Source organism: Anolis carolinensis, chromosome 1, assembly GCF_035594765.1.
Source record: "Anolis carolinensis isolate JA03-04 chromosome 1, rAnoCar3.1.pri, whole genome shotgun sequence".
In the NCBI taxonomy this organism is placed as follows: Eukaryota; Metazoa; Chordata; class Lepidosauria; order Squamata; family Dactyloidae; genus Anolis; species Anolis carolinensis.
In genome coordinates this window covers 196,753,245-196,779,020 of record NC_085841.1, presented here as the reverse complement: position 1 = coordinate 196,779,020, position 25,776 = coordinate 196,753,245, and the positions used below count along the sequence as shown (strand labels likewise).

General features: G+C 44.7%; 1 protein-coding gene and 1 long non-coding RNA gene across 4 annotated transcripts in view; one reads left to right on the top strand and one right to left on the bottom strand.

Moving 5' to 3' along the window:
• The window catches only part of fam171b (family with sequence similarity 171 member B), a 54,603-nt gene extending 50,348 nt beyond the window's left edge, over positions 1–4,255 (bottom strand). The window contains exon 1 of the mRNA XM_016998221.2: positions 3,927–4,255. Coding sequence (XP_016853710.1) covers positions 3,927–4,164 — 238 coding nt within the window. The 5' untranslated portion in view covers positions 4,165–4,255. The remainder of the gene's footprint in view (positions 1–3,926) is intronic.
• LOC103280023 (uncharacterized) overlaps positions 1–25,776 on the top strand; it is a 1,071,411-nt gene that overhangs the window by 811,235 nt on the left and 234,400 nt on the right. The gene's annotated exons all lie outside the window — the stretch shown is intronic.

Sequence of the window (25,776 nt, the reverse complement as noted above, 5' to 3'; positions counted from 1 at the left end):
GTGTGAGAAAATGGCCCGTCTGCAAGAACGTTGCCTAGGGGACACTCAGATATTTTGATGTTTTTACCATCCTTGTGGGAGGCTTCTCTCATGTCCCTGCATGGAGCTGGAGCTGATAGAGGGAGCTCATCCATGCTCTCCCTGAGTTAGATTCGAACTGGCAACCTTTAGGTGAGCAATCCAACTTTCAAGTCATCCGTCCTGATGGCAGAGGGGTTTAACCCATTGTGCCACCGGGGGCTCCTTATTGTAAACTTAAGCACCCAAAAGACGTAGTCATGACTTTCATAAAGCAGAAGTACTAAGGTTGCTTTTTTCATGTTTCATTTTTTTTGTATGTGTCAGGAGCGACTTGAGAAACTGCAAGTCGCCTCTGGTGTGAGAGAATTGGCCGTCTGCAAGGATGCCTGGATGTTTTGATGTTTTACCATTCTTGTGGGAGGCTTCTCTCATGTCCCCGCATAGAGCTGGAGCTGACAGAGGGAGCTCACCCACTCTCCCCGATTTCGAACTGCTGACCTGTTTGTCAGCAGTCCTGCCGGCACAAGGGTTTAAACCATTGCGCCATTGGGGGCTCCACAGAGGCTGCTATAAGAGAAAAACAGAATCATGGCTTCTCTCAACTGCTGTGCTGTACATATTCCATCCAAAGTGTTTCAAGCCATTTCAGAAAAGTCAACTGACGAGCAATTTTCACACAAACATCTTCTATTCCATTACTCAAATGTTAAAAACAGAGCTTCGTGACCCCATTCTTATGCACCACTGCTATAAAGCAGGAACATTTGCAAGGCACATCAAATGCAAAACATGGCTACATTTCTGTATTTTCTTGCTCAGCACAGCACCCTGAAAAACAAGTGAGCACATAGATTCTGCCAGTCATCAATGGAGCTCAGGCATGTGCTAGCCATTGCATCCTTGATGCAGGCATGAATTTGCTGAGCCACGCTCACTAGAGAGATAGCTTTATTTTCCAGCTGTTGTCGCAGGTCCACATTTCCCTCTCCCTTTGCTTTAAAATGACAGCAGCAACAATAACAACAACAACCACAGCGCTAGAGCATCTGAGTCACTAAGAGCCAAAGCAGATTTACAAAAAACAAATCTAACTGGAAATTAACGCGACACAATTGGAAATTAAAGTGACACAATCCGTCCGCATCCATGGCAAAAGGCAGAAAGACGTGGCAGAAGCCTGTGCTTCATTTCTGCAAATCAGATCACCGATGATGCATCACACATCTCCTGATGAGAATGATCCTAGCTGGATGTGTCATAGGCTGCATTGACTTGGCCCCCTGCTAAATCAGAGCAAACAAGATGTTTTGGGGAGCTTTCCTCAGTTTTTAAAAATGCAGTGGTGCGATTCAGAAAAACACAATATGCACTGTGTTTTTCTGAGCTGCCAAAAATATATAATTCCTCTCCCTGCTTCATCAACAGTACACCATCCTTCCCGGAATAAAAAGCAGGCATTTTCCCTTCTGTGGGAATTGGGAAAGGAAAGCAGAGTCGCAATATGCCAATGTTGCTGCTTTAAAGTACAGCAGCTGCTGCTCTAGGGGAGCTATTAAATCCCAGACCAAAGGAAAGCAAAGCAACCAAAGGGCTAATTCGCATCCCCAAGAGGCAAGGAGGCCGCCTCATTAAGCACACAGTAGCCAAGACCCCCTTCCCCCAGCAACAGAACCCATAAATAACAAGTGATGTCTCCAGGAAATATAATGAAAAGGAAAGGCTGCATGATTTAAAGGGAACGTTGGAGGCAAGGAGGATTGGAAGGGAATGAGGATGGAAAGCAGAGGGGAAGCAAAGCCACCTTAGGAGGCATGTATTACAAGGGAGGGTCACACAACACCAATGATGTGGATAAGGCCAGGAAGTGTATCTGCACAATAGAAAAAATGCAGCATTGCTGTGAGTTTTCCAGGCTGTATGGCCATGTTCCAGAAGCATTATCTCCTGATGTTTCGCCCACATCCATGGCAGGCATCCTCAGAGGTTGTGAGGTCTGTTGGAAACTAGGCAAATGGGGTTTATATATCTGTGGAAGGTCCAGGGTGGGAGAAAGAACTCTTGTTTGCTTGAGGCAGGTGTAAATCTTGCAATTGGCCATCTTGATTAGCATTGAATAGCCTTACCAGAACAGTTGATGAAGCAAACTGGACACAGCACATTATTTGAAAACACAGAAATGCTGGACCATTCTCACAACCACCGTGTCAGACTACACAGAGAAGCCATTGAAATAAGTAAGCATGTGGAGAATTTCAACAGAAAGGAAGAAACCAGGAAAAGGAACAAAATCCAGCTACCAGTATTTAAAAACTCTAAAATCAGGACAGTAAATAAAGAACAACACTCAGAAAACAGGGGAATTCCAGACAGGAAACAATCAGGGCCAGTTAACACATCCCAACAAAGGATTCCCCCAGGCAGGAAGCCAGGCTTCAAAGCTGCAAGGCCATTCAATGCTAACTAAGCTGGCCAATTACAATATACATACTTGCCTCCAACAGACAAGAGTGCTTTAATTATGTTCAATTTGTAACTATGAAAACACATCCTGTGTATCAGATATTTACGTTACGATTCAGAACAGTAGCAAAATGAGTTATGACGTAGCAACAAAAATAATGTTATGGTTGGGGGTCACCACAACATGAGGAACTGTATTAAGGGGTCGCGGCATTAGGAACGTTGAGAACCACTGGAAGATTTTGTGTGTGTGTGTGTGTGTGTGTGTGTGTGTGTCAGGAGCGACTTGAGAAACTGCAAGTTGCTTCTGGTGTGAGAGAATTGGTTGTCTGCAAGGACGTTGCCCAGGGGACGCCTGGATGTTTTGATGTTTTTACCATCCTTGTGGGAGGCTTCTCTCATGTCCCCGCATGGAGCTGGAGCTGATAGAGGGAGCTCACCCACTCTCCCCGATTTCAAATCCATGTCAAATCCCCCCCTCTCTTACTCACTGTCCTGCACCTTAGGCTTTGCCAGGCCAGCTACTACATTTTGGCAGCTTCCACTAGGTCTGCTATTGCAATGTAAATGGGTATAAGGGTAGGTAAGGACAGTGTGAATAATCCAAATTGGGTTGAGATCCTGCTTGAATTTGGAAGGACTCTAATGTTTGCTTCTCATAGACTTGGCAGGAGGATTGGTTTGTTTGTTTGTTTGTTTGTTTGGGGGGGGGGTGTGTGTCAGGAGCAACCTGAGTCTCTTCTGGTGTGAGAGAATTGGCCTTCTGCAAGGACGTTGCCTAGGGGACGCCCGTATGTTTTGATGGTACAGTAGAGTCTCACTTATTTGAGACTCGCTTATCCAAGTTTCTGGATTATCCAAGCCATTTTTGTAGTCAATGTTTTCAATACATCTTGATATTTTGGTGCTAAATTCATAAATTCAGTAATTACAACATAGCATTACTGTGTACTGAACTACTTTTTCTGTCAAATTTGTTGTATAACATAATGTTTTGGTGCTTAATTTGTAAAATCATAACCTAATTTAATGTTGAATAGGCTTTTCCTTAATCTCTCCTTATCCAACATATTCGCTTATCCAACATTCTGCCGGCCGGTTTACGTTGGATAAGCGAGACTCTACTGTATTACCATCCTTGTGGGAGGCTTCTCTCATGTCCCCGCATGGAGCTGGAGCTGATAGAGGGAGCTCATCCGCGCTCTCCCCGGGTGGGATTCGAACCTGGCAGCCTTCAGGTCAGCAACCCAACCTTCAAGTCACAAGGCTTTAGCCCACTACGCCCGCGCGGGCTCCAGGATTGGGTTAACCAGTGAACATCCCTGAGTAAACCAGGTTGGTTTGGGGTTTTTACCTGAATATACAGCAAATAAAGAAGGCGAGCGAGGGAGGCTAGGAGGTCAATGGCGGGATTCAAGAGGCCAAGCTTGGCCAAGGCCACCTACCTGGAGCAGCCACAGAGGAGGAGGAAGAGGAAGGGGCTGAAGAAGCGGGGACTGCCGCCCTGGGGATCTTCTTCTGCTGCTGCCGAGGGCGCCGACCCAGGCTCAGATCGACTGAGGAGCTGCTGCTGGTGGTGGAGGCTGCGGAGCCCGGGCCGCCTTGCAGGAGCAGCCACAGCCAGAGCAGAAGGCAGAGCGAGGAGGAGGAAAAGAAGCGCCTGCAGCAGATCTCCGGCGGCATGGTGATGAGGCAGCAGCAGCAGGCAGCGGAGGCATATTGCGGGCGAGAGCGGCGGAGGAAGCGAAGCGGGGCAGCAGCACAGGCAGCACAGGCAGCACAGGCAGCGGCTCCTCGCCGGAGAGCACACGTGACACACGTGACAGAGGGAGGAGGAGCAGGGAGTCAGGTGGGAGGCACTTCCCATGGTGGGAATAGGATTGAGTATTATTATTGTTGCATTAATTGTTATGTACAGTAGAGTCTCACTTATCCAAGTTTCTGGATTATCCAAGCCATTGTTGTAGTCAATGTTTTCAATATATCGTGATATTTTGGTGCTAAATTTGTAAATACAGTAATTACAACATAACATTACTGTGCATTGAACTACTTTTTCTGTCAAATTTGTTGTCTAACATGACGTTTTGGTGCTTAATTTGTAAAATCATAACCTAATTTGATGTTTGATAGGCTTTTCCTTAATCCCTCCTTATTATTCAAGATGTTCGCTTATCCAAGGTTCTGCCGGCCCATTTAGCTTGGATAAGTGAGACTCTACTGTAATTGGTATAACGCAGTCATACCTAGCTCCTGCCAACCTAGCAGTTCAAAAACATGCCAGTGCGAGTAGATCAATAGGCACCGCTCCGGTGGGAAGGTAACGGCGCTCCATGCAGTCATAGAATCATAGAATAGTAGAGTTGGAAGAGACCTCATGGGCCATCTAGTCCAACCCCCAGCTAAGAAGCAGGAAATCGCATTCAAAGCATCCCCGACAGATGGCCATCCAGCCTCTGCTTAAAAGCTTCCAAGGAAGGAGCCTCCACCACGGCCCCAGGGAGAGAATTCCACTGTCGAACAGCCCTCACAGTGAGGAAGTTCTTCCTGATGTTCAGGTGGAATCTCCTTTCCTGTAGTTTGAAGCCATTGTTCCGTGTCCTAGTCTCCAGGGCAGCAGAAAACAAGCTTGCTCCCTCCTCCCTATGACTTCCCCTCACATATTTGTACATGGCTATCATGTCTCCTCTCAGCCTTCTCTTCTGCAGGCTAAACATGCCCAGCTCTTTAAGCCTCTCCTCATAGGGCTTGTTCTCCAGACCCTTAATCATTTTAGTCGCCCTCCTCTGGACGCTTTCCAGCTTGTCAACATCTCCCTTCATCTGCGGTGCCCAAATTGGACACAGTATTCCAGGTGTGATCTGACCAAGGCAGAATAGAGGGGGAGCATGACTTCCCTGGATCTAGACACTATTCCCCTATTGATGCAGGCCAAAATCCCATTGGCTTTTTTAGCAGCCGCATCACATTGTTGGCTCATGTTTAACTTGTTGTCCACGAGGACTCCAAGGTCTTTTTCGCACACACTGCTGTCAAGCCAGGCGTCCCCCATTCTGTATCTTTGATTTCCATTTTTTCTGCCGAAGTGAAGTATCTTGCATTTGTCCCTGTTGAACTTCATTTTGTTAGTTTCGGCCCATCTCTCTAGTCTGTCAAGATCGTTTTGAATTCTGCTCCTGTCTTCTGGAGTGTTAGCTATCCCTCCCAGTTTGGTGTCATCTGCAAACTTGATGATCGTGCCTTCTAACCCTTCGTCTAAGTCGTTAATAAAGATGTTGAACAGAACCGGGCCCAGGACGGAACCCTGCGGCACTCCACTCATGCCAGCCACATGACCTTGGAGGTGTCTACAGACAACGCCAGCTCTCAGGCTTAGAAATGGAGATGAGCACCAACCCCCAGAGTCAGACATGACTGGACTTAACGTCAGGGGAAACCTTTATCTTTTTTAGTCATAATACAACAGCAACTACAGTAGAGTCTCACTTATCCAAGCTTCACTTATCCAATGTTTGTATTATCCAATGCAGTCTGCCTTTTAGTAGTCAATGGTTTTGTAGTGAATGTTGCAATGGTTAGGTGCTAAATTCGTAAATACAGAGTCTCACTTATACAAGCTTCACTTATCCAATGTTTGTATTATCCAATACAGTCTGCCTTTTAGTAGTCAATGGTTTTGTAGTGAATGTTGCAATGGTTAGGTGCTAAATTCGTAAATACAGAGTCTCACTTATCCAAGCTTCACTTATCCAATGTTTGTATTATCCAATGCAGTCTGCCTTTTAGTAGTCAATGGTTTTGTAGTGAATGTTGCAATGGTTAGGTGCTAAATTCGTAAATACAGAGTCTCACTTATCCAAGCTTCACTTATCCAATGTTTGTATTATCCAATGCAGTCTGCCTTTTAGTAGTCAATGGTTTTGTAGTGAATGTTGCAATGGTTAGGTGCTAAATTCGTAAATACAGAGTCTCACTTATCCAAGCTAAACGGGCCAGCAGAACCTTGGATAAACAAATATCTTGGATAATAAGGAGGGATTAAGGGAAAGCCTATTAAACATCAAATTAGGTTATGATTTTACAAATGAAGCACCAAAACATCATGTTAGACAACAAATTTGACAGAAAAAGTAGTTCAATACGAAATAATGCTATGTAGTAATTACTGTATTTACGAATTTAGCACCAAAATATCACGATTTATTGAAAACATCGACTACAAAAATGTGTTGGATAATCCAGAACGTTGGATAAGCGAGTGTTGGATAAGTGAGACTCTACTGTACATTTATTATTTATTATTGTTATTACATCTACAGTATTTTACTCTATTATTTTTATTACATTTATTATTTTACTCTATTTATTAATATCACTACATTTATCATTTTACTCTATTATGAGTATTATTACATTTACAGTATTTTACTCTATTATTAATTACATTTATTATTTTGCTCTGATGAAGGAGATTCATCAGAGAATGCAAGCTGCCTTCAAAAACAACTGTAGTTCCCACTATTCAGGAGACACCAATGGCCCTGACATTTGCCATGACAACTGAAGTGGAATCAGAGTGCTATAACTGTGCAGAGTGAAAGGGCCCTAGATATTTGCCAGTCCCAGCTAGCCAGCCTCCTTTGAGGAGTAGACCATTCCAGCAAGCCTCTCTTAAATGGAAACAATGAAGTGTCAGTGTGAAATCTTTTATCAACTGGTCAAGTTGAGGGCATGAAACAGCATTTTTAAAATAGTAAATTGGTATAAATGTACACCAAAGTACTTTCCCCTCATGTCCTTTGGAAACTTTAAACAACTACCGCAGTACAGCATGTTCCCTTGCCCTTGATCCATTAATAGAGGCTGAGTGATTAATTATTTTGGCACCTTTTATGGGACCCGGGTTAACTTACTGCACATTCATACTTGCAATTATATAAGTGATAAAGTTAAAATAAGAGAGAGTTGAATTATTGAAATATTTATAATCAGAGATGTTCAGAGCGGAAGGAGAACCAAAGAAGGCACCAATAGCCCTCCAGTGACATTGCAGGTTATAGAGAATACTATGAACATGTCCAAGAGCCCAGCCAATGTCCTCCACAAACACCATACTGCTCACTACCCAAGTGAAGGCTTTCATATGGGGACAATTTCCTCCTAAATTTTCTGTTTTTCCTCCACCACAGACATCCAAGTGTTCCTTTCTCTCTCCACAATCAGAAAGCAAAGATGATACTATCTCAGCCACCCAAGTTGTTTATTTCGAATTTTGGAATATTTCATCATCCAGGTTCAGGAATGATAAACCTCGAAAGGAAAACCCTGAGGATACAAACTTAATGGAATTGGTTGAATTAGCTCGCATACAAAACATCAGCAATTTGAAATAGAATCAAGTAATTAAATAGGCGTAACATTGAAAAATGCAGCACACACTCGCCCTATCACAGGATTTTTTATGACCTATATGTGAGCAAATGAATGAGAACCCAGGACTGATCAAAACAAGCAAAACAGGGTGCATGAAAGCCTAACACATTTTATTATAGCTTCAGGTTTCCTACTTTGTCTGTCGCCCACTTGAATCGAGACAACTGATGAGGTTAGACATAGCTCCTCGAAGCTTATGCCATAATAAATACGTGTCAAAAGTGTAAGGTGCCACAGGACTGGAAGTAATACAGTTGCTGTAACAAATGTACAGGTGTGTGCAGAGAGGGAGAGGGACCGGGGGGGGGGGGGGGGAGATGTTATTTTGGCACCTCAGGCAGAAAATCCCACTTCTACCTTCCCCATTGCTAGCATAAAAAAAGGAAATGCTTTCTGAAGTGTCTGACTTAATCTACCAAACAACACACACACACACACACACACACGTTAATCAGAAAAGCTGTTGATTGTTAGCAACACTACAAATAAGAGGTGAACAAATCACCCTATCATGGATGTCCTGATCAGGTTTTGCAGACTGAGGTCTATAGCTCCCTTGCATGAGTCTTTCCACCTGGAATGTATTTTCCTCTTTTGCTCTCCAGCTCATGTGACTTTAATTTTTATATTCACTCTGTCTTAAATTGGTCAAAGTGGGTGGTTGTTAGCTGCCTTGGGTCCCCTCGGAATAAATAAAGTAAATAATAATAAACAAGCCTTGTGACTTGAAGGTTGGGTTGCTGACCTGAAAGTTGCCAGGTTTGAATCCCACCCGGGGAGAGCGCAGATGAGCTCCCTCTTTCAGCTCCAGCTTCATGCGAGAGAAGCCTCCCACAAGGATGGTAAAACATCAAAACATCCGGGCGTCCCCTGGGCAACGTCCTTGCAGACGGCCAATTCTCTCACTCCAGAAGCAACTCCGGTTGCTCCTGACACAAAAAAAAACAAGCAAATACAGTAAAAATACAATGCAGAACAGAAGAGAAAACTGGCAAAAGAAGGCTTTCCATGAACAGTTCCTGGAAAAAAATTAAGAACAAAATTGACAAGGAAAAACATGGATGTGACTCACAAATGGAACTTTGAAAAAGGAGATGGAGACCCTGATTCTTGCAGCCCAAGAACAAGCAATTAGAACAAATGCAATCAAAGCCAGAACTGAAAAGTCGACTACAGATTCCAAGTGTAAACTCTGCAAGGAAGCCGACGAAATGATGGATCACATGCTCAGCTGCTGCAAGAAGATTGAGCAGACGAACTAGAAGCAGAGGCGTAATGCCGTTGCTCAGATGATGCTTTGGAATGGTTATTGTGTGTTTTCTGGGCTGTATGGCCATGTTCCAGAAGTATTCCCTCTTGAAGTTTCACCCACATCTATGGCAGGCATCCTCAGAGGTTGTGAGGTATATTGGAAAAACTAGAGATACCTCTGGAACATGGCCATACAGCCCTAAAAAAACCCACAACAACTCTGTTATTCCGGTCATGAAAGCCTTTGACAACAGATCCATTGGAACTTGTGCCACAAATACCATCTGCATGTGACTGGTGGGATCACAAGCCTGGAAAAGTTACAAAAAATGAACACATCAAACTACTCTGGGACTTCTGAATTCAAACTGACAAGAGTTTTGGAGCACAATACTTCTGACCACACGATCGTGTTAAAAAACAAAGTATGGATCGCCGATGTTGCAATCCCAGGTGACAGCAGAATCAACGAGAAGCAATTGGAAAAGCTTACGCAATACGAGGATTTAAAGATCGAACTGCAAAGACTCTAGCACAAGTCAGTCAAGGTGATCCCAGTGGTGATCGGCACACTGTGTGCAGTGCCTAAAGACCTTGGCCAGCACTTGTAAACAATTGTGCTGACAAAATTGTCTGTCAGCTGCAAAAGGCCACCCTATTTGGATCTGCACACATTATTCGGCGATACATCACATAGTCCTAGACACTTGGGAAGTGTCCAACGTGTGATCTAATACAACAGCCAGCATAGTGATTTTGTTTGCTGTGTACTAATCTGGTTGTGTATCAAATAATAAACGAATATCATGTTCAGGAACATAAAATGTTGTCCTTGGTTTGTGCATCTTACGGTTCAGTTCACAAAACCTTTTACACAGTTTACATTGCTGTAAGATCTCTTTGTAACAGAGTAGCACACTTGTCCTTCAACAACATGGCATACAAATGTCTATAACACGAAGAAGGAATGACAGGGCAATGTGAAGTTGGTTTGCTATCAAATAACAAACACTTTTGGTAGTGCAAGAGGTTTGTTTTGTTTTGTTGGTTTTTCTTGGTAGGCACCAAATGGTGCAAATTAATGTGAAGGCAAATGTCCTTTGGAAAAGTTGAAAGAGCAGTTTGTTGAAGTCACTTTTTACAGTCAGTTTGCTCGGGGCAGGGGATGCTTATCAAAAGGAAGTTTCTGAAGATTCATTTGGTCGCTTGTTGGATCTTTTCAGGACATCAAATTCCACTTGATGCATTTTATTTGGTACTCAGAATAGCGATGCCAAGTGGAAAAGAAATTTACTATTGATGTTGCTCTAGAATTTTTTTAATTAAAAAATTAAGAAAAACAAAACAAATTGCTGGCTTTCATCAGAGTAATATAAGAATAATCTTATTCATCATGTGATTTGAATGTGAGTACTAACGGTTGGTTTGTTGACAAAGCAATACAGAAGAATAGGGAAGAAATGGAGCTCAACACACCGGGTACAGCACGAAGCAGTAATGACAGTTCAGTTTGGACTCTGCTTCTTCTGAACATGAATGCCACTGTCCTGAAATAGTGCAATAACAGGAAAACAGATTTTTCTCAATGGCATGTGAATAGTTCCTGTCATTTTGGCCACCATATGGGAAGCATCATGAGAACATTCTGGGTAAGAACTACTCTGCGTGGTATTCCTTTCATATGACATTTATTTCTTCTGATTATTTCATTTCAATTCACTTATTTCACGAAACTCTCAAAATTAAAAGCAGTTAAAGAAAAACCATTAAAAAGATGAACAAATATGAACAAACACAGCATTTGAAATACAGTAGAGTCTCATTTATCCAACACTCGCTTATCCAACGTTCTGGATTATCCAACGCATTTTTGTAGTCAATGTTTTCAATACATCTTGATATTTTGGTGCTAAATTCATAAATACAGTAATTACTACATAGCATTACTGTGTATTGAATGACTTTTTCTATCAAATTCGCTGTATAACATGATGTTATGGTGCTTAATTTGTAAAATCATAACCTAATTTGATGTTTAATAGGCTTTTCCTTAATCTCTCCTTATTATCCAACATATTCGCTTATCCAACGTTCTGCCGGCCCGTTTACGTTGGATAAGCAAGACTCTACTGTAGCTGTTTCTTCCTGATCAGTCAGCCTCCTGAAGGTCTGCTGGAAAAAAATCTCTTCACCTATGAAAGGATAGCAGGGAGGATGCTGGTTTAACTTTTCTTGGAGGAGCCCCAGTGGTTAAGTTGATTAAACCCTTGTGCTGGCAAGACTGATGACTTGAAGGTTGGGTTCCTGATCTCAAGGGTGCCGGTTAAAATCCAACCCGGGGAGAGTGCGGATGAGCTCCCTCTGTCAACTCCAACTCCATGTGGGGACATGAGAGAAGTCTCCCACAAGGATGGTAAAAACATCAAAAACATCTGGTTGTCCCCTGGGCAACGTCCTTGCAGATGACCAATTCTCTCACACCAGAAGTGACTTGCAGTTTCTCAAGTCACTCCTGACATGGCAAAAGGACTTCTCTTGGGAGGAAGTTTCAGCATCTGGGGGCGGCTACTGAAAATTATCTTTTTTATGTTTGCAGAAGATAGAAGAGCCTCTCCAACTTCACAACCCAAGACTTCCTAGGTCCAAGTCCCTTTCTTCTCAATATTTGGGTGAGGAACCAGTGGAGATCCAAGGATTGTGTTCATGAACTCAGAAATCCACAGTGGCCATGAAGTTACTCCAGAATGTCTACATGACATCGAGTGATCCTTATTCCAGTCTAAAACAGGTTAAATCAGCTTAGCCCCACACCAAGCATAGTTAGGGAATGCTTCGGAGTTTGGACAAAATCCCAGAGCAATCCTGCACACCCAAGTCTGTTGTGGACCTGTCCACTGTCTACATGAGCTGCCACCACCATCCCCCTTTTCGCTGTGCTCACCAGTGCAAGAAAAGAGATTTGGGTCTGTTTTCCCTTTCACCACTGCCAGATGGTTGCAGAACTCTGACATTGGCAAAGACATTTGTGCAACCAGGGAGAAGAAGGGGATCTGCGGCTGTCCAGCAGTGGCAATGGCGAAAGAGATGGTAAGCTGATAGTCTGGTAGAGCTGAACCAGTTTAAGCTCACCTGGATCATGTCATCATCATCATCATCACATGATTTGCCGATACATAACATAGTCCTAGAAACTTGGAAAATGTCTGACGTGTGATCCAATACAAAAGCCAGCATATTTGTCTTGTTTGTTGTATACTAATCTTGTTGTGTATCTAATAATAATAATAATAATAATAATAATAATAATAATAATAATAATAATAATATGGAAACAATAGACATTGACAAAATTACGATCTGCCAACTGCAAAAGGCCATCCTACTGGGATCTGCGCGCATCATCCGAAAATACATCACACAGTCCTAAACGCTTAGGAAGCTTTCGACTTGTAATTTTGTGATACGAAATCCAGCATATCTATCTTGTTTGCTGTGCCAGACTATGTCATTGTGTCAATAATAATAATAATAATAATAATAATAATAATAATAATAATAATTTATTTGTATCCCATCACCATCTCCCCTAAGGGTCTCGGAACGGCTTACACACAGTAACAGTGCAGACATTAAACAAAATCATTACGTAACAACAGAAACAAATTAAATCAACAAACAATACTCATTAATCAAAACAACTAATAATAATAATAATAATAATAATAATAATAATAATAATAATTAATAATAATAATAATAATAAGAAGAAGAAGAAGAAGAAGAAGTTCATTCTTATACCCCACCACCATCTCCCCGAAGGGACTCGAGATGGCTTACATCTGGGGCAAAATGCCCACAAAATACTAAAAACTATACAAGCAATCCACTAGAGAAAAAAACATAATTAAAATAAGAACAGCAACATATCAAATTAACAGGAAACATCTTTCATAAAGTGCAAATGTACAGTGATTATGTTATGTACACCAATTAGATTGTATGTAGATTAGGTTTGCCGCTGCTGTGGATTTGGCATGGAGTATGTGACCACCCTAAAATCCCATCCAAAGTATTACTGCTCCAGACTGGTTGTACATTAAGCATTAAGAAGTCAATGTAGATAAACCTCAGGTGTTGCTTTGAGAGACCAGCGCTCCATATCACATTTCCAATTAACTGTGCTTGCCAGGGTTGATGGGAGTTGATGTAGTAACATTAGGAGTGTCTCGGTTTTCCATCCCTTCCTTGACATCTTGCACATGGAGGTCAGTTTTGCCAGAGTGCAAAAATAGATGGAATTTAATGCAAAAGCTTTTCAGACAATCCAAGCTAGAGTGCTTGGTAGTTGAGTCTTTTGTAAGTCTATAGACAAATCTACTCGACATTTACCGCATGATGGTATAAATACTTGCATTGTTCGATCCTTTTCGTCTTGCACTTAGAGGTTTATGATCTGGCGAACATAAGGTTCAACCTTTAAACCATCTGGCCATTTGCTCCTAACATCCCTATAAGCATTGCATGTCCTTCTTCCCCCTTCATGATTCTGGTGATTAGACATTTTCAGAAATGCAGTTTTAACTTTAAAGAAGCATCAAAATCCTCTCTCAAAGCAGTCAGGGTTGTTCTGAGGCTCAGACGCTAAAGCAAAGCAAAAACAAAAAAATGAAAGAAATATGGCGCAGTCTGACAGTTTTAGGGCATCAGGACTTTGAAAAGATGTAAACGACAGACAGTGGGCACACAGCCTGGAGAGCTGCACATCTGTATAGTTTTGATGAATGGTGGGCAATTTTTGCCATATGTCCCCACATGATAACGTTGTCTTTGCTAGTCAACAATGTATTATCGTTAAAAAATGTGTGACACAACATTGTTTTAGATTTATACCTCATGACTTTTTCATGAAAGACATGGTTTTCTTCTGTTTTATCATTATGACAAGCTTGTCAAGTAGGTGAGGCTGAGAAACAATAACTGTCCCAAAGCCAACCAATAAGCTTCAAGGTGAAATGGCATTTCAGTCTGTATGTCCTCACATTGTGCACATATATAGTACTTTGATACTGCTTTGGCTATGATGGTGTGCCATCCTGTGGGATCTGTATTTGGTGAGTATGCATAATTCTGTGTTAGAGAGCCCTTGGGTACTCTTCTAAACTATAGTCCTTTGTGAACTATAGTTCCAACTGAGTGCCAAATCAAATGACATATCCTAAGATTTTGTAAAGAGTGGTAGAAAACCAGCACAGCTGTGTAGCCTAGATACAAACTGAATATCCCTTTTACTAATGCAACACATTATGGAAGCCCTGATGGCGCAGCAGGTTAAACCACTGAGCTGCTGAACTTGCTGACTGAAAGGTCAGTGGTTCAAATCCAGGAAGCGGGGTGAGCTCCGGCTGTTAGCCCCAGCTTGTGCCAACCTAACAGTTCGAAAACATGCAAATGTGAGTAGATCAATTGGCTATTTGATCCATTAAATTAAGATCCAGCATGGTGTAATGATGAAATGTGTTGGATTAGGTAAAGGTATTCCCCTGACATTAAGTCTAGTCATGTTTGACTCCAGGGGTTGGTGCTCATCTCCATTGCTAAACTGAAGAGCTGGTGTTGTCTGTAGACGCCTCCAAGGCCATGTGGCTGGCATGACTACATGGAGCGCCATTACCTTCTCACCAGAGTGGTATTTATTGATCCACTCACATTTGCATGTTTTCGAACTGATAGGTTGGCAGAAGCTGGGGCTAACAACGGGAGCTCACACCGCTCCCTGGATTTGAACTGCCAACTTTTCGGTCAGCAAGTTCAGCAGCTCAGTGGTTTAACCCGCTGCGCCAGCAGAGGCTTCAGCTTTGTGCAACACAACTGAAAAAAAACCAAAACATTAGAATTGGATTATAGTGCGTGAATTTAGCATTCATAAAGCTGCAGGATGCTTGGTGATTGAGCCAGTCTCACCTCTCCTTATACACTAAATATATAATTACTAGTTTCATTTGCATGTATTAGCCTAATAGATTAGAATAGGTACTCCCCCATATTAGGCAGGTGCAAATCTGGAGAAAACCACAAGACATCTCCTGAGCTTGAAGTCACATTATGAAACTGTTTGCTTTTCAATACAAGGGGCATTACACAAATCTCAGTAAGAAGAGTACGAGAGGAATTTATTCACCATAGAAAATCACCATGAACTATCCTTCTTTTTTCTAAGCTATTTTCCCAAAGGAGGGGTTAGCATTAGCATTGTGACTGTCGTTTCCATGGAGCTTTGTTTTAGGCATCCTCAAGTCTCAGGTTGGCAGCATGCATGTCTTTGTGGATGGTGTCCATCCATCTTTTCTCTGGCCTTTGTCCATGTGGTTGCCGTCCTGCAATCTCCAAATGTAGTGCTCTTTGTGCTACTGATGTTGGTTCTCTTCTCATGACATGGCCGTACCACTGTAGTCTTGCTTCCTGCATTTTCTTGCTTCCTGCATTTTCTTGCAGTCACATCAACCATGAAACTGTCAACACCATGAACTACCCTATTTACAGTAAAGACTGGTTATTTCATTCTTATGAACAAACAAAATATATCTGATTTCTTTTCCAAAATAGTAATAAAAGTATTAACATTCATGTATTAAGGAAAAAATCAGTTTTAGGAAATAAGGTAAAGCCAGTTTTATAAACTTTAGGTAGCTGGTGTGGGTTCCTGATGGCTATTGGAGCTTCAGCATAGATGCTATTATTCATTATTAACTGTTAAAAACCTCCCATTCACTTAGTTTTGGATAAGGCTTACAATGTAAGTGTTGGTAGATGATGCTTATATGTGATTTCTTTTCCAAAGTAATAACATTTGACCATGCTGTCCATACAAAATCATACCCAATAAGGCATCTGATCTTTCAAGATTTTAAGAAAATAGAACAATATGTTTTATTTTGAAGAGTTCCTGCTGGCATAAAAGCCACAGTAGACTTCAGCTATAATGAATGGACTCAAAAGTGTTCAGGATAAATCTGCCAGATAGTTGAGGGATTTAGTAGTCATTACATCTTTTAAAAGCACTCTATGGAAATGGAAGTTCTAAGAGAAAGAACTAGGATTTGAGAAAAATCTTTTAAACAGCACTACAAATTCCAAGTTTTTTAAGAGTAGCAATGACAGTTAATCCATCCGTTCCATGCATACATGGTATAATCTCACATATTGAAATAGGTTGGGAGACTTCTGAATTGTTTGAGATGTTTGAAGAAGCAGAAAAGTTTTCAGTTTATAAAGACTTCATGAAATAGGTTGCAAGATATTATTTTATCAAAACGTTTTCATTAAATGGATGGATAGGAGAGTTCCAAAAAGGTGTAGCAATTTTGTTGAATTATCAGACTGTATTTGTGGACAATGTCTGAAGTGTGACATACAAGCAGAACTTATGCAAATAAATGTACATTACACATAATAAGTGTAAACATAATAAAAGTACACATAATAAAAGTGAAAATCTGTAAGTGTGTATGTGGCATGGGTGTCTGCTCACACAGTCTCCAGCTTCCACAAAGAAGCTATAGTTCCCAGTGCGGAGGAGCCACCAAGTCACTCCCTCCCAGGACAGTGTAGGTTGCAGCGAGCACATCCCAGGATTCCTTTCTCCATCTATTTGCAAGGCCCCACCCACTGCCACTCCCTTAACCCTTTCCTGCCCTTTCCTATGGCAGACAGCAAACAGAGGAATGAATCAGCAACTGAACATACTAGAGAGAAAGTTTTGGGGGAAATTGTAGGAGTTGTAGGGACTGGGATGTATAGTTCACCTGGAATCTAAGAGAACTCTGAACCCCACCAATGATGGACCTGGAACTAACTCGGCACTCAGACCCAACATAGCTAAATTTGCATACTGGCAGGGTTCGGGGGTGATTGACCTTGACATCCAGGAATGATAGTTCATCTATATTCAGAGAACACTGAACCCATCTGAGGACGGATCTGGACCAAACTTGGCACACAAATTCAACATGGCCAGCTGGGAATACTGGTGGACTTTGGAAGTGATTGACCTTTATCTCTGGGAGTTATAGTTCAACTGTATTCCGTGAGCCCTCTGAAGCCCACCAATGACGGACCTGGACCAAACTTGGCACACAGACCAAATGCTGTCAACTTTACATACTGGTGGACTTTGGGGTGATTGACCTTGGCATCAGAGACTTATAGCTCACTCGTATTCAAAGAACACTGAAGCCAGCAAGGGACAGATCTTGACCAAACCTGGCACACAGATCTAACTTAGAATCATAGAATCATAAATTCTATGATTCTAAGTTGGATCTGTGTGCCAAGTTTGGTCAACTTGGCCAACTGTGAATACTGGTGGGGTTTGGGGAGGATTGACCCAAGATTTTTAGGAACTGTAGTTCCCCCACATCCTTATGCATTTTCTAATGGGAGAATTCATCAAAAACAAAAGCAAAGACCGGTACCTAAGCTAGTTCTGAAATAAAGAACATTTCCAAATATTGAAAATCACAAACTCTGAACATTTCATAAAGAATTATTGGCTGCTTTTGCTATTATATGAGGGCCTAACCATGCATTGCAAGACATCCTGCCAAATTATGCATGTCTCAAAAATTTAGATTTGAAAATTCTTTCATTGTTCAAAGTGAGGAAGTGATTTAAAAGAAATGTAATCATAGGAAGCCATAGCTATATTAAAAAGTCCCTTAAATATTAGATAAGTGTGTCCAAATCAAGTTAAAAAAAAAACGGTGTTGGTTGTCTTATGTCTATTTCTGGATAATAAAATATAATGGCACATCATTTTAATACGACAATATATTTAGAGAAATGCATATTTAACACAATAGTAACAATGAAATATGAATTTAATTACTGTACAGTCACAACTCTGCTTCCAAAAGCTCTCAAGTTAAATTAAAGTGCTAGCAACCGGCAAGCTTTATGGCACTGTGACTTACTCCATGTCCATAATCATAACATTTTCTGGAGCAGTTCAAGACCTAGTCTATAGTTGAAGAACTGTTACTAATAAGAAATCTCCATGGAAATCAGTAGACTTACTTCTGAGTAAACAAAGAGTTGCTCTGACTTAACAGATGCTGATCTTTAAGAGATATACTCTACATACTCATAAGTCTAGAAATTTATCTTAAAAGACAACCCCAAAAAACGAGGTCAACTTATCCAAGGATCAATGTGAGTATTGTACCGTAAAATTTATTTGGGGGGAGGGGAAACATCCACTTCTCTGAGTAGAGTGAGGGAAAGTAAGAGCTTAGTCCATTCCAGACAAAACTAAAAGAAGTACCTATTCCCTCTAGTATCTCTGCTGTTGCACCACTTCTGTCTTTATTTCCCATAAAATTTGCCTCAAACATTGAGGTACTCTGAGGGGCTGCTACTTTAGAGGACCTTTTCATCGGCCGCCCCACAACTGTGGAATGACCTGCCAGAAAAGCTCTGACAGCTAAGTGAGCTGTTGGGATTTAAGATACAACTAAAGACCATCTGTTCCAGCAGGCCTTTTTTTAGCGAATCAGAGGGTGTAGTTCCATAACGCAAAATAATTTAGAAATCAGGCTCAATTGATAAACTTCAGTGGACAGTCATGAGAATTTGGTTAACCAGTTAAAATTCATGATTAAAAAAGGTTTAAAAAAATGAAAAAAAATTGGGGAGGGGGGTTTGAACCCCTAACCCCCCTCCCTTGGCTATAGCCCTGCTGGCACTTTCCCCTCTCTATGGAATGACCCTTGACTTATGCACGGGTCATATCAAAATCCATTAATTTTGGCCCCCAAATATGCACTCAATTTACACGAGGTCAACTTATACATGAGTATATATGTCATGCCATCTACATTACAGGTGAACTCCATTTCATCCTTTTCATACCAACATTGAATCATAATGCAAGAACCTAATACAGAATGCCCTGTGGGAGAGAGGAACAAGGTAAAGGCAACTGATTTTCAATCAGAAGTGTTCAAGTGAGGTCCTCAGGGAGACTCTGAAGCCTTAAATTGTAGTAACTTACTCTCTTGATAGAGTGAAATCATGCAAGTGTATTGAACATCAGGAACAACTAGCACAAGTAGATATCAAAATTTGGACAATGCAGAAAGCAGCTTTCTACACAGAAATATGTTTTTATTTTAAATCAGTTCTAGACATTAATAATTATCGGGTGCAATATGGACAGGTTGCTCACCTGTAACCATGTTTCTTCGAGTGTACTCTGTGAATTCACACTAATGGAGAAGCTGCGCCTGCGCAGGTTCCGACGGAAACTCTTCCAAGCTGAAGTTCAAATTTTGGCGGTAACCACGCCCCCCTTCCCAAGGGGCATATAAGGCAGCCCCAGGCGCCCGCTCTCCAGTTCCTACGCCGCCAAGGCAACGAGAAAGGGAGAGGTTTGCCAGAGGGGAAGGAAGGGCGGGTTTGTGTGAATTCACAGAGTACACTCGAAGAAACATGGTTACAGGTGAGCAACCTGTCCTTTTTCTTCGTGTACTCTGTGAATGCACACTAATGGAGACTAACACGCTAAGGTCCCGGATGGTGGGACAAGGCAAACTCGACAATCAGTGAATGTCCAAACACATGTTTATTAGGACATAGAAAAAACAACCGTCCCAAGGGACCAGTGCAATAAATTGTCCGAAAGGACCAGTGCAATGCAACATGAGCATCATAGAAGAAGAACATAACATGGAAGGAATTTTTCAATAAACATGATAGAGAAAAATACACAATTGCGTAGTGCATATAAACGCTCTCCCAGGGGGAGAGGGACAAACACATCTTGGTCTTTGGCATATCCGCCAGGGCCAACGAGGCGGTACAAAGCAACAGAGCAACTGCTCAATACAATCATGGGAAAAAACACATATCCCTAGAGGCAGGTATGGGGAAAAAACCCCGTCCAACTTGAAGGAGAGGTATAGAGAGTCACCTGTGGGTGAATATGAAGAGAAAAAACGTCTGAGAGTCAGGAGAGGCAAGATGAGAGTACTGATCTTGCAAAGGCCGAGTCTTTAAGGGCTTTACTGTCCAGCCTGTAGTGAGAGACAAACGTGAGAGGGTTTGACCAGATAGCCGCTTTACATATGGAGTCAAGCGGAATACCCCTAAGGAAGGCGGTCGACGCCGAGAGGCCCCTAGTCGACCTCGGGCGGATGGAAGGAGGGGGAGGTCGCTTAGCTAGTTCATAGGCCAACTCAATGGCCTGAGCGATCCAGTGGGACAGTCTTTGGGAAGAAATGGGATTACCCAACTTGTCCTGGGCATAGGCGACAAAGAGTCTTTGTGACTTACGAATGTCCTTAGTACGATCCCTGTAGAAAAGAAGTGCTCTCCGAACGTCGAGAAGGTGCAGTTTTTGCTCGAGAGGAGAGGAGGGGTTAGAGAAGAAAGCTGGTAAGACAATGTCCTGGTTGAGGTGGAAGGCTGACACCACCTTAGGAAGAAAGGTAATGTCCGGGCGAAGAACAGCGCGGTCATGGTGGAAACGAAGATAAGGCTCGTCGACTCTGAGGGCAGCGAGCTCGGATGGCCGTCGTGCCGACGTGATCGCCACCAGAAAGGCCAACTTCCAGGAGAGCAGGCGTAGATCGGTCGAGGCAAGCGGTTCGAAGGGAGCAGAAGACAGCTGAGAAAGTACAAGTTCGAGGCTCCAGCCCGGCGTAGGTGGTAGCGACGGCGGGCAGATGTTATTGTAGCCCCGGAGAAAGGTTTTGATCAGGTGGTGAGAAAAAAGAGATGGCTGGCCGTGGCGCTGAAAAGACCAGGAAAGAGCTGCGAGATAAGCTTTTATAGAGGCAAGAGAAAGTTTCTTCTCGACGAGAGTCATGAGGAAGTCGAGGACCACCGATACCGAGGTCGGGAAGGTGTCGACGTTACGGGATCGAAGGAAGGCATGAAAGCGAGAGAGTTTGTAGGAATAAGCCTTGGTAGTAGACGGCTTATGGGCTGCCCGCAGGACGTCTCGCAGATTCTGCGGAAGAGAGGCTAGGTAAGAATCTTCCATGCAGTGAGATGAAGGGAAGAAAGGTCCGGGTGAAGAATTTTGCCGTCCTCCCGTGAGAGAAGGTGCGGCGAGAGAGGCAGAGGGTGAAACGAACCTCTGGAGAGGCGAAGAAGGGCTGGATACCACGGTTGGCGGGGCCAGGCCGGAGCTATGAGAATCGCCGTGACCGAGATCGAGAGAAGTTTTTCGAGAACTTTCGGTATGAGGGGAATCGGTGGAAAAAGATAAAGCATCTCCGCCGACCAGTCCAGAAGAAAGGCATCCCCTAGGCAGCCGGGGAAAGAGTTCGGGGGGAGCCTCGCTCCGTAGCGGGGTAGCTGGGCGTTGTGGGGAGACGCGAAGAGATCCAGAGTAGGGCGCCCCCAGAGGCGGAACAGACCGTCGAGGACCTCGGGATCGAGCTTCCATTCGTGAGAGGAAGAAGTCATCCTGCTGAGGGCATCCGCTAAGCCGTTTTGGGCGCCCGGTAGGTGGATTGCAGAGATCTGTACGCCGTGGGCTATGCACCAAGTCCAGAGACGAGAGGAGAGGAGCATCAGTTTCCTCGAACCCGTACCACCCTGTTTGTTGATGTAGAATACTGCTACTAGATTGTCCGATTGAATGAGGATGGACTTGTGGCGGATGAGGGGGGAGAATGCTTTTAGGGCTTTGTGAATGGCGAGAAGTTCGAGGAAGTTTATGTGGTTGGCCCTCTCTGACGGGGACCAAAGATTTTGAACCGTTAGACCGTTCATGTGGGCTCCCCAAGCGTAGGTGGAGGAGTCTGTGGTTATGGTTAGCGATGGCGGGGCTGGATGGAAAGGAAGGCCCTTGCACACGTTTTGGTGAGACATCCACCATGAGAGAGACTGGCGGACGGACGACGGTACCGACAGGTATCTGGAGTTGTGGTGGTGGAACGGTTTGAAAGTGTCTATAAACCACCTTTGCAGGGTCCGAAGGCGCAGCCTGGCAAACGGGGTCGTGAGAACCGTGGAGGCCATGTGGCCTAGAAGGACCTGAATGACACGGGCTCTGACCCTCCGGGCAGATCGACAAAGGGCGATATGGTGGCGGAGAGCCAGGAATCTGTCGAACGGAAGTGACACAGTCTCTGCGACGGAGTCGAAGAGGGCCCCGATGAACCGGATTCGGGTTGACGGGGAGAGATTTGACTTCTCGGAATTGAGTTGGAGGCCGAGAGATTTTAGAAGACGCAGCGTGAAAGAGACGTGATTTTGGAGAAGAACCGGGTCGGGCCCGACGAGAAGCCAGTCGTCCAGATAAGGAAAGACCGTGATGCCATGTAGCCTGAGGTGAGCCGCTACGGCGGCGACAACCTTGGTGAAGACCCTCGGGGCCGTGACGAGACCGAAGGGCAAAACGGTAAACTGGTAGGTTTGGTCGAGAACTTTGAAGCATAGGAACCGTCTGTGCGCCTCTCGTATCGCCACGTGGAAGTAGGCGTCTCGTAAGTCTATGGAGGCAAAGTAGTCTCCCCGCTGCAGCATCGGGAGGATAGAGGCAATAGAGACCATCCTGAATTTGGAGGGGCGAATGAATATATTGAGTGCCCTTAAGTCCAGAATCGGGCGTAGCCCGCCTCCTCTTTTCGGGACTGTAAAGTATCTGGAGAAGAAACTTAGAGGGTCCAGTTCGGGAGGGGAGGGACGGATAGCGCCTTTGGCCAGTAGCGCTTCGACTTCGGCCAGTATCTCTGGGGAAGGGTTTGAGTGGAGAACGTGACCTGTAGGAGGGAGGTCCATGAACTCTAAGGCGTAGCCGTCTTGGACAATGCGGAGAACCCACGCATCTGAAGTAATAGAGTCCCATTGATTGTAGAAAGGGGCTAGTCGGTCTGCAAAGATACCGAAGGGACGAGGCAGCGTGGGCTCTACAACGGTAGCGGGCGAGGAGCTTTGGCAGGAGTTGGCGTCAGGTACGCCGATTAGGCTGCGGAGGAGCAGGGGTGGATCGACCGCGTTGCTTTTGCGGATGAGGTCCCCGGCGAGGTTGGTGATGGGCTTGATTGTTCGAGCCCGAAGGCCGCCTGAAAGAATGGTGTCTGAAAGATTGCGGCGGGAAACGGCGGGAACGGTGCGGGAACCAGCGAGTGCGCTGAGGTTGAGGTTGGTCGCCACATTTAGACGCAAGAATTTTAAAGTCATGATTAGACTTGAGTTTGTCATCGGTACCGGCGTGAAACAGTCCGAGCGCGTCAAAGGGAAGGTCCTCAATGACCTGTCTGGAAGATGAGGAGAGACCCGAAGACCTCAGCCAGGCGTGGCGGCGAATGGAAATCGCGTGGGCAATCATTTTACCCGCAGTATCACCTGTGTGCTTCGCCATTTGTATTTGGTGGTGAGCGAGCGAGTCTGCCTCCTGTTGGAGGGTAGTGAGGACGGAGCGGTCTTCGTCCGACATCTTAGCGAAGAAGGGCTGCGCCTTCTCCCAGATAATTTGTTGGTAGGCACCCATGCAGGCTCCATAATTCGCCATGCGGCAAAGCAAAAGGGCTCCGGAATAAAGTTTTCGACCCACGGCGTCGAAGCGCTTCCCCTCTCTGTCGGCCGGAGTATTCGACTGACGACCTGAGGATTGAGAGGCCTTAACGACCAGGGAGTTAGGGTCGGGATGGTGTTTGAGCCACTCCAGGGTATCATCGTCGGTACGGTACCAAGTCTCGATCCTCTTCGAGGTCGGAGGAATGGAGGAAGGGTTTTTCCAGGAGGCCTGGATAACGTCCAACAGATAAGGCAGAAAGGGGAGTAGCGTGGCCGGCGGAGCTTGGGCCTGCACCCTTTTGAAGACTGGGTCAGACACTGCTTTGGAGGTTTGCTTGATCTCCAAACCCAGGGCGTCGGCCATCCTGACCATTTGCTCAGCGAAGGCACGAACATTGTCAGTAGGAGAAGGCGGGTCCGCCTCATACGCGTCGTGGGGAGGAGAGAGGTCGAGACCGAGAGAGACCACCGAGGCCGAGAGGACAGAGTCTGGACGGTCGACATCAACATCTTCCTCCTCAGCCCCTTGGGGGGACTGAGGGGGAGAAGACAGCACAGTCTCGGGAGGAGGCAAGGCCTCGCGGGAAGAGAGGGCCGGAGGCCGAATGTCCTTAGAGGCTGAGGCCTGGGCTGCCCGAGCCAGGCGAGCCGTTTGTCTGCCACGCTCCGGTGTCGAGGTGGGAGGGAAGAGCTGTTGGCGCGACGAGCGAGGCGGCGCAAGGGGCTCCGGCACCGGCACCCTGACCACCGTTTGGGTAGAGTGGTGGGGTGAGTCCTGCAACTCCCCATCAGACAGGGGGTGCAATGGAGACTGAGAAACATCTCTAGGCCTCTGGGCTGGTACAATAGGAGAAGACCTTCTCGAGGAAGTTGTCGAGGAAGATGGCGGGTCTTTCTTTGAGGAGGCCGAGGAGGAGGAGCGCTGAGTTAGCCGTTTCTTCGCCGGCGGTTGCTTGGATGCAACCCTCAAGGACTTGCCAGGTGTGGGAGGAACCACAGCTGAGTCGGATTGCGCTCGACGAGACTCCTCGTGAGCCCTTTTAAAGGCTATTTTGATAGCAGAGGAGGACGGAGGGGAACCGATACGAGAGCGGATCGAGGTCACCGAAGCCAGAGAGCTCGACGTCGAGGAAGGTCCCACCTTTCCGGAGCGGGTCGACACGGTCGCCGTCGTCACAGTACACGGTGGTTTGACCGGTTTAGCGACCCTGGAGGTCTTGGACGCTCTGGACGAAACCGAGGAAGCCTTGGCTGCCGGAGGCTTAGTTGGTGGTGCCGACATAGCTCTCAAAGCTGAGGACGCCGACGTAGCCGACGTCGACGGAGTCGGTTCTGGCGCGAGAGATTTTTCGTAGAGCGCCGCTCTAAGCCTAGCGGCTCTGTTCTTTCTGGCCTGAGCCGTGAGAGCTAGGCAAAAACGGCAGGTACTGACCACATGAGCCTCGCCAAGACAGAAGAGGCACTTGGCGTGGCCGTCCGAGTCAGGAATTTTAGCAGCACACTGCGTGCAACGCTTGAAACGAGTAGTAGACATGCGAAGAGTCCGAAGTGAACCTTGCGGCGGAAAAAAAGGAACTGGAGAGCGGGCGCCTGGGGCTGCCTTATATGCCCCTTGGGAAGGGGGGCGTGGTTACCGCCAAAATTTGAACTTCAGCTTGGAAGAGTTTCCGTCGGAACCTGCGCAGGCGCAGCTTCTCCATTAGTGTGCATTCACAGAGTACACGAAGAAAAAACATTCAGTCCGTACATTCAGAGTTCACTCCTGTGGGCTTACGGCTATTTCTCATTCAATTCCCTCATGTAACATTAGTGTCAGATTGTGGCTTGCTATCAGCTTTGCAATTGCTACCAAAGCTCAAATAGGCCAAATATTTTTGCATAATCTCTAATTGTTTTTTAAAAATGGATTCGCTGTAGGCATTGAGCGATGAACCTGCATGTGCGAATCATCTTTAAGTGACAGGAGGTTATGCATAAATGTCGCCTCCATGGGACAGAAAATCCCTAGGGAATTATGGGATCAGGTTTTTTTTCTTAGCTAGGACTGTGAGGATTGATGATAATTTGGCAAGCAATTAATTAAAA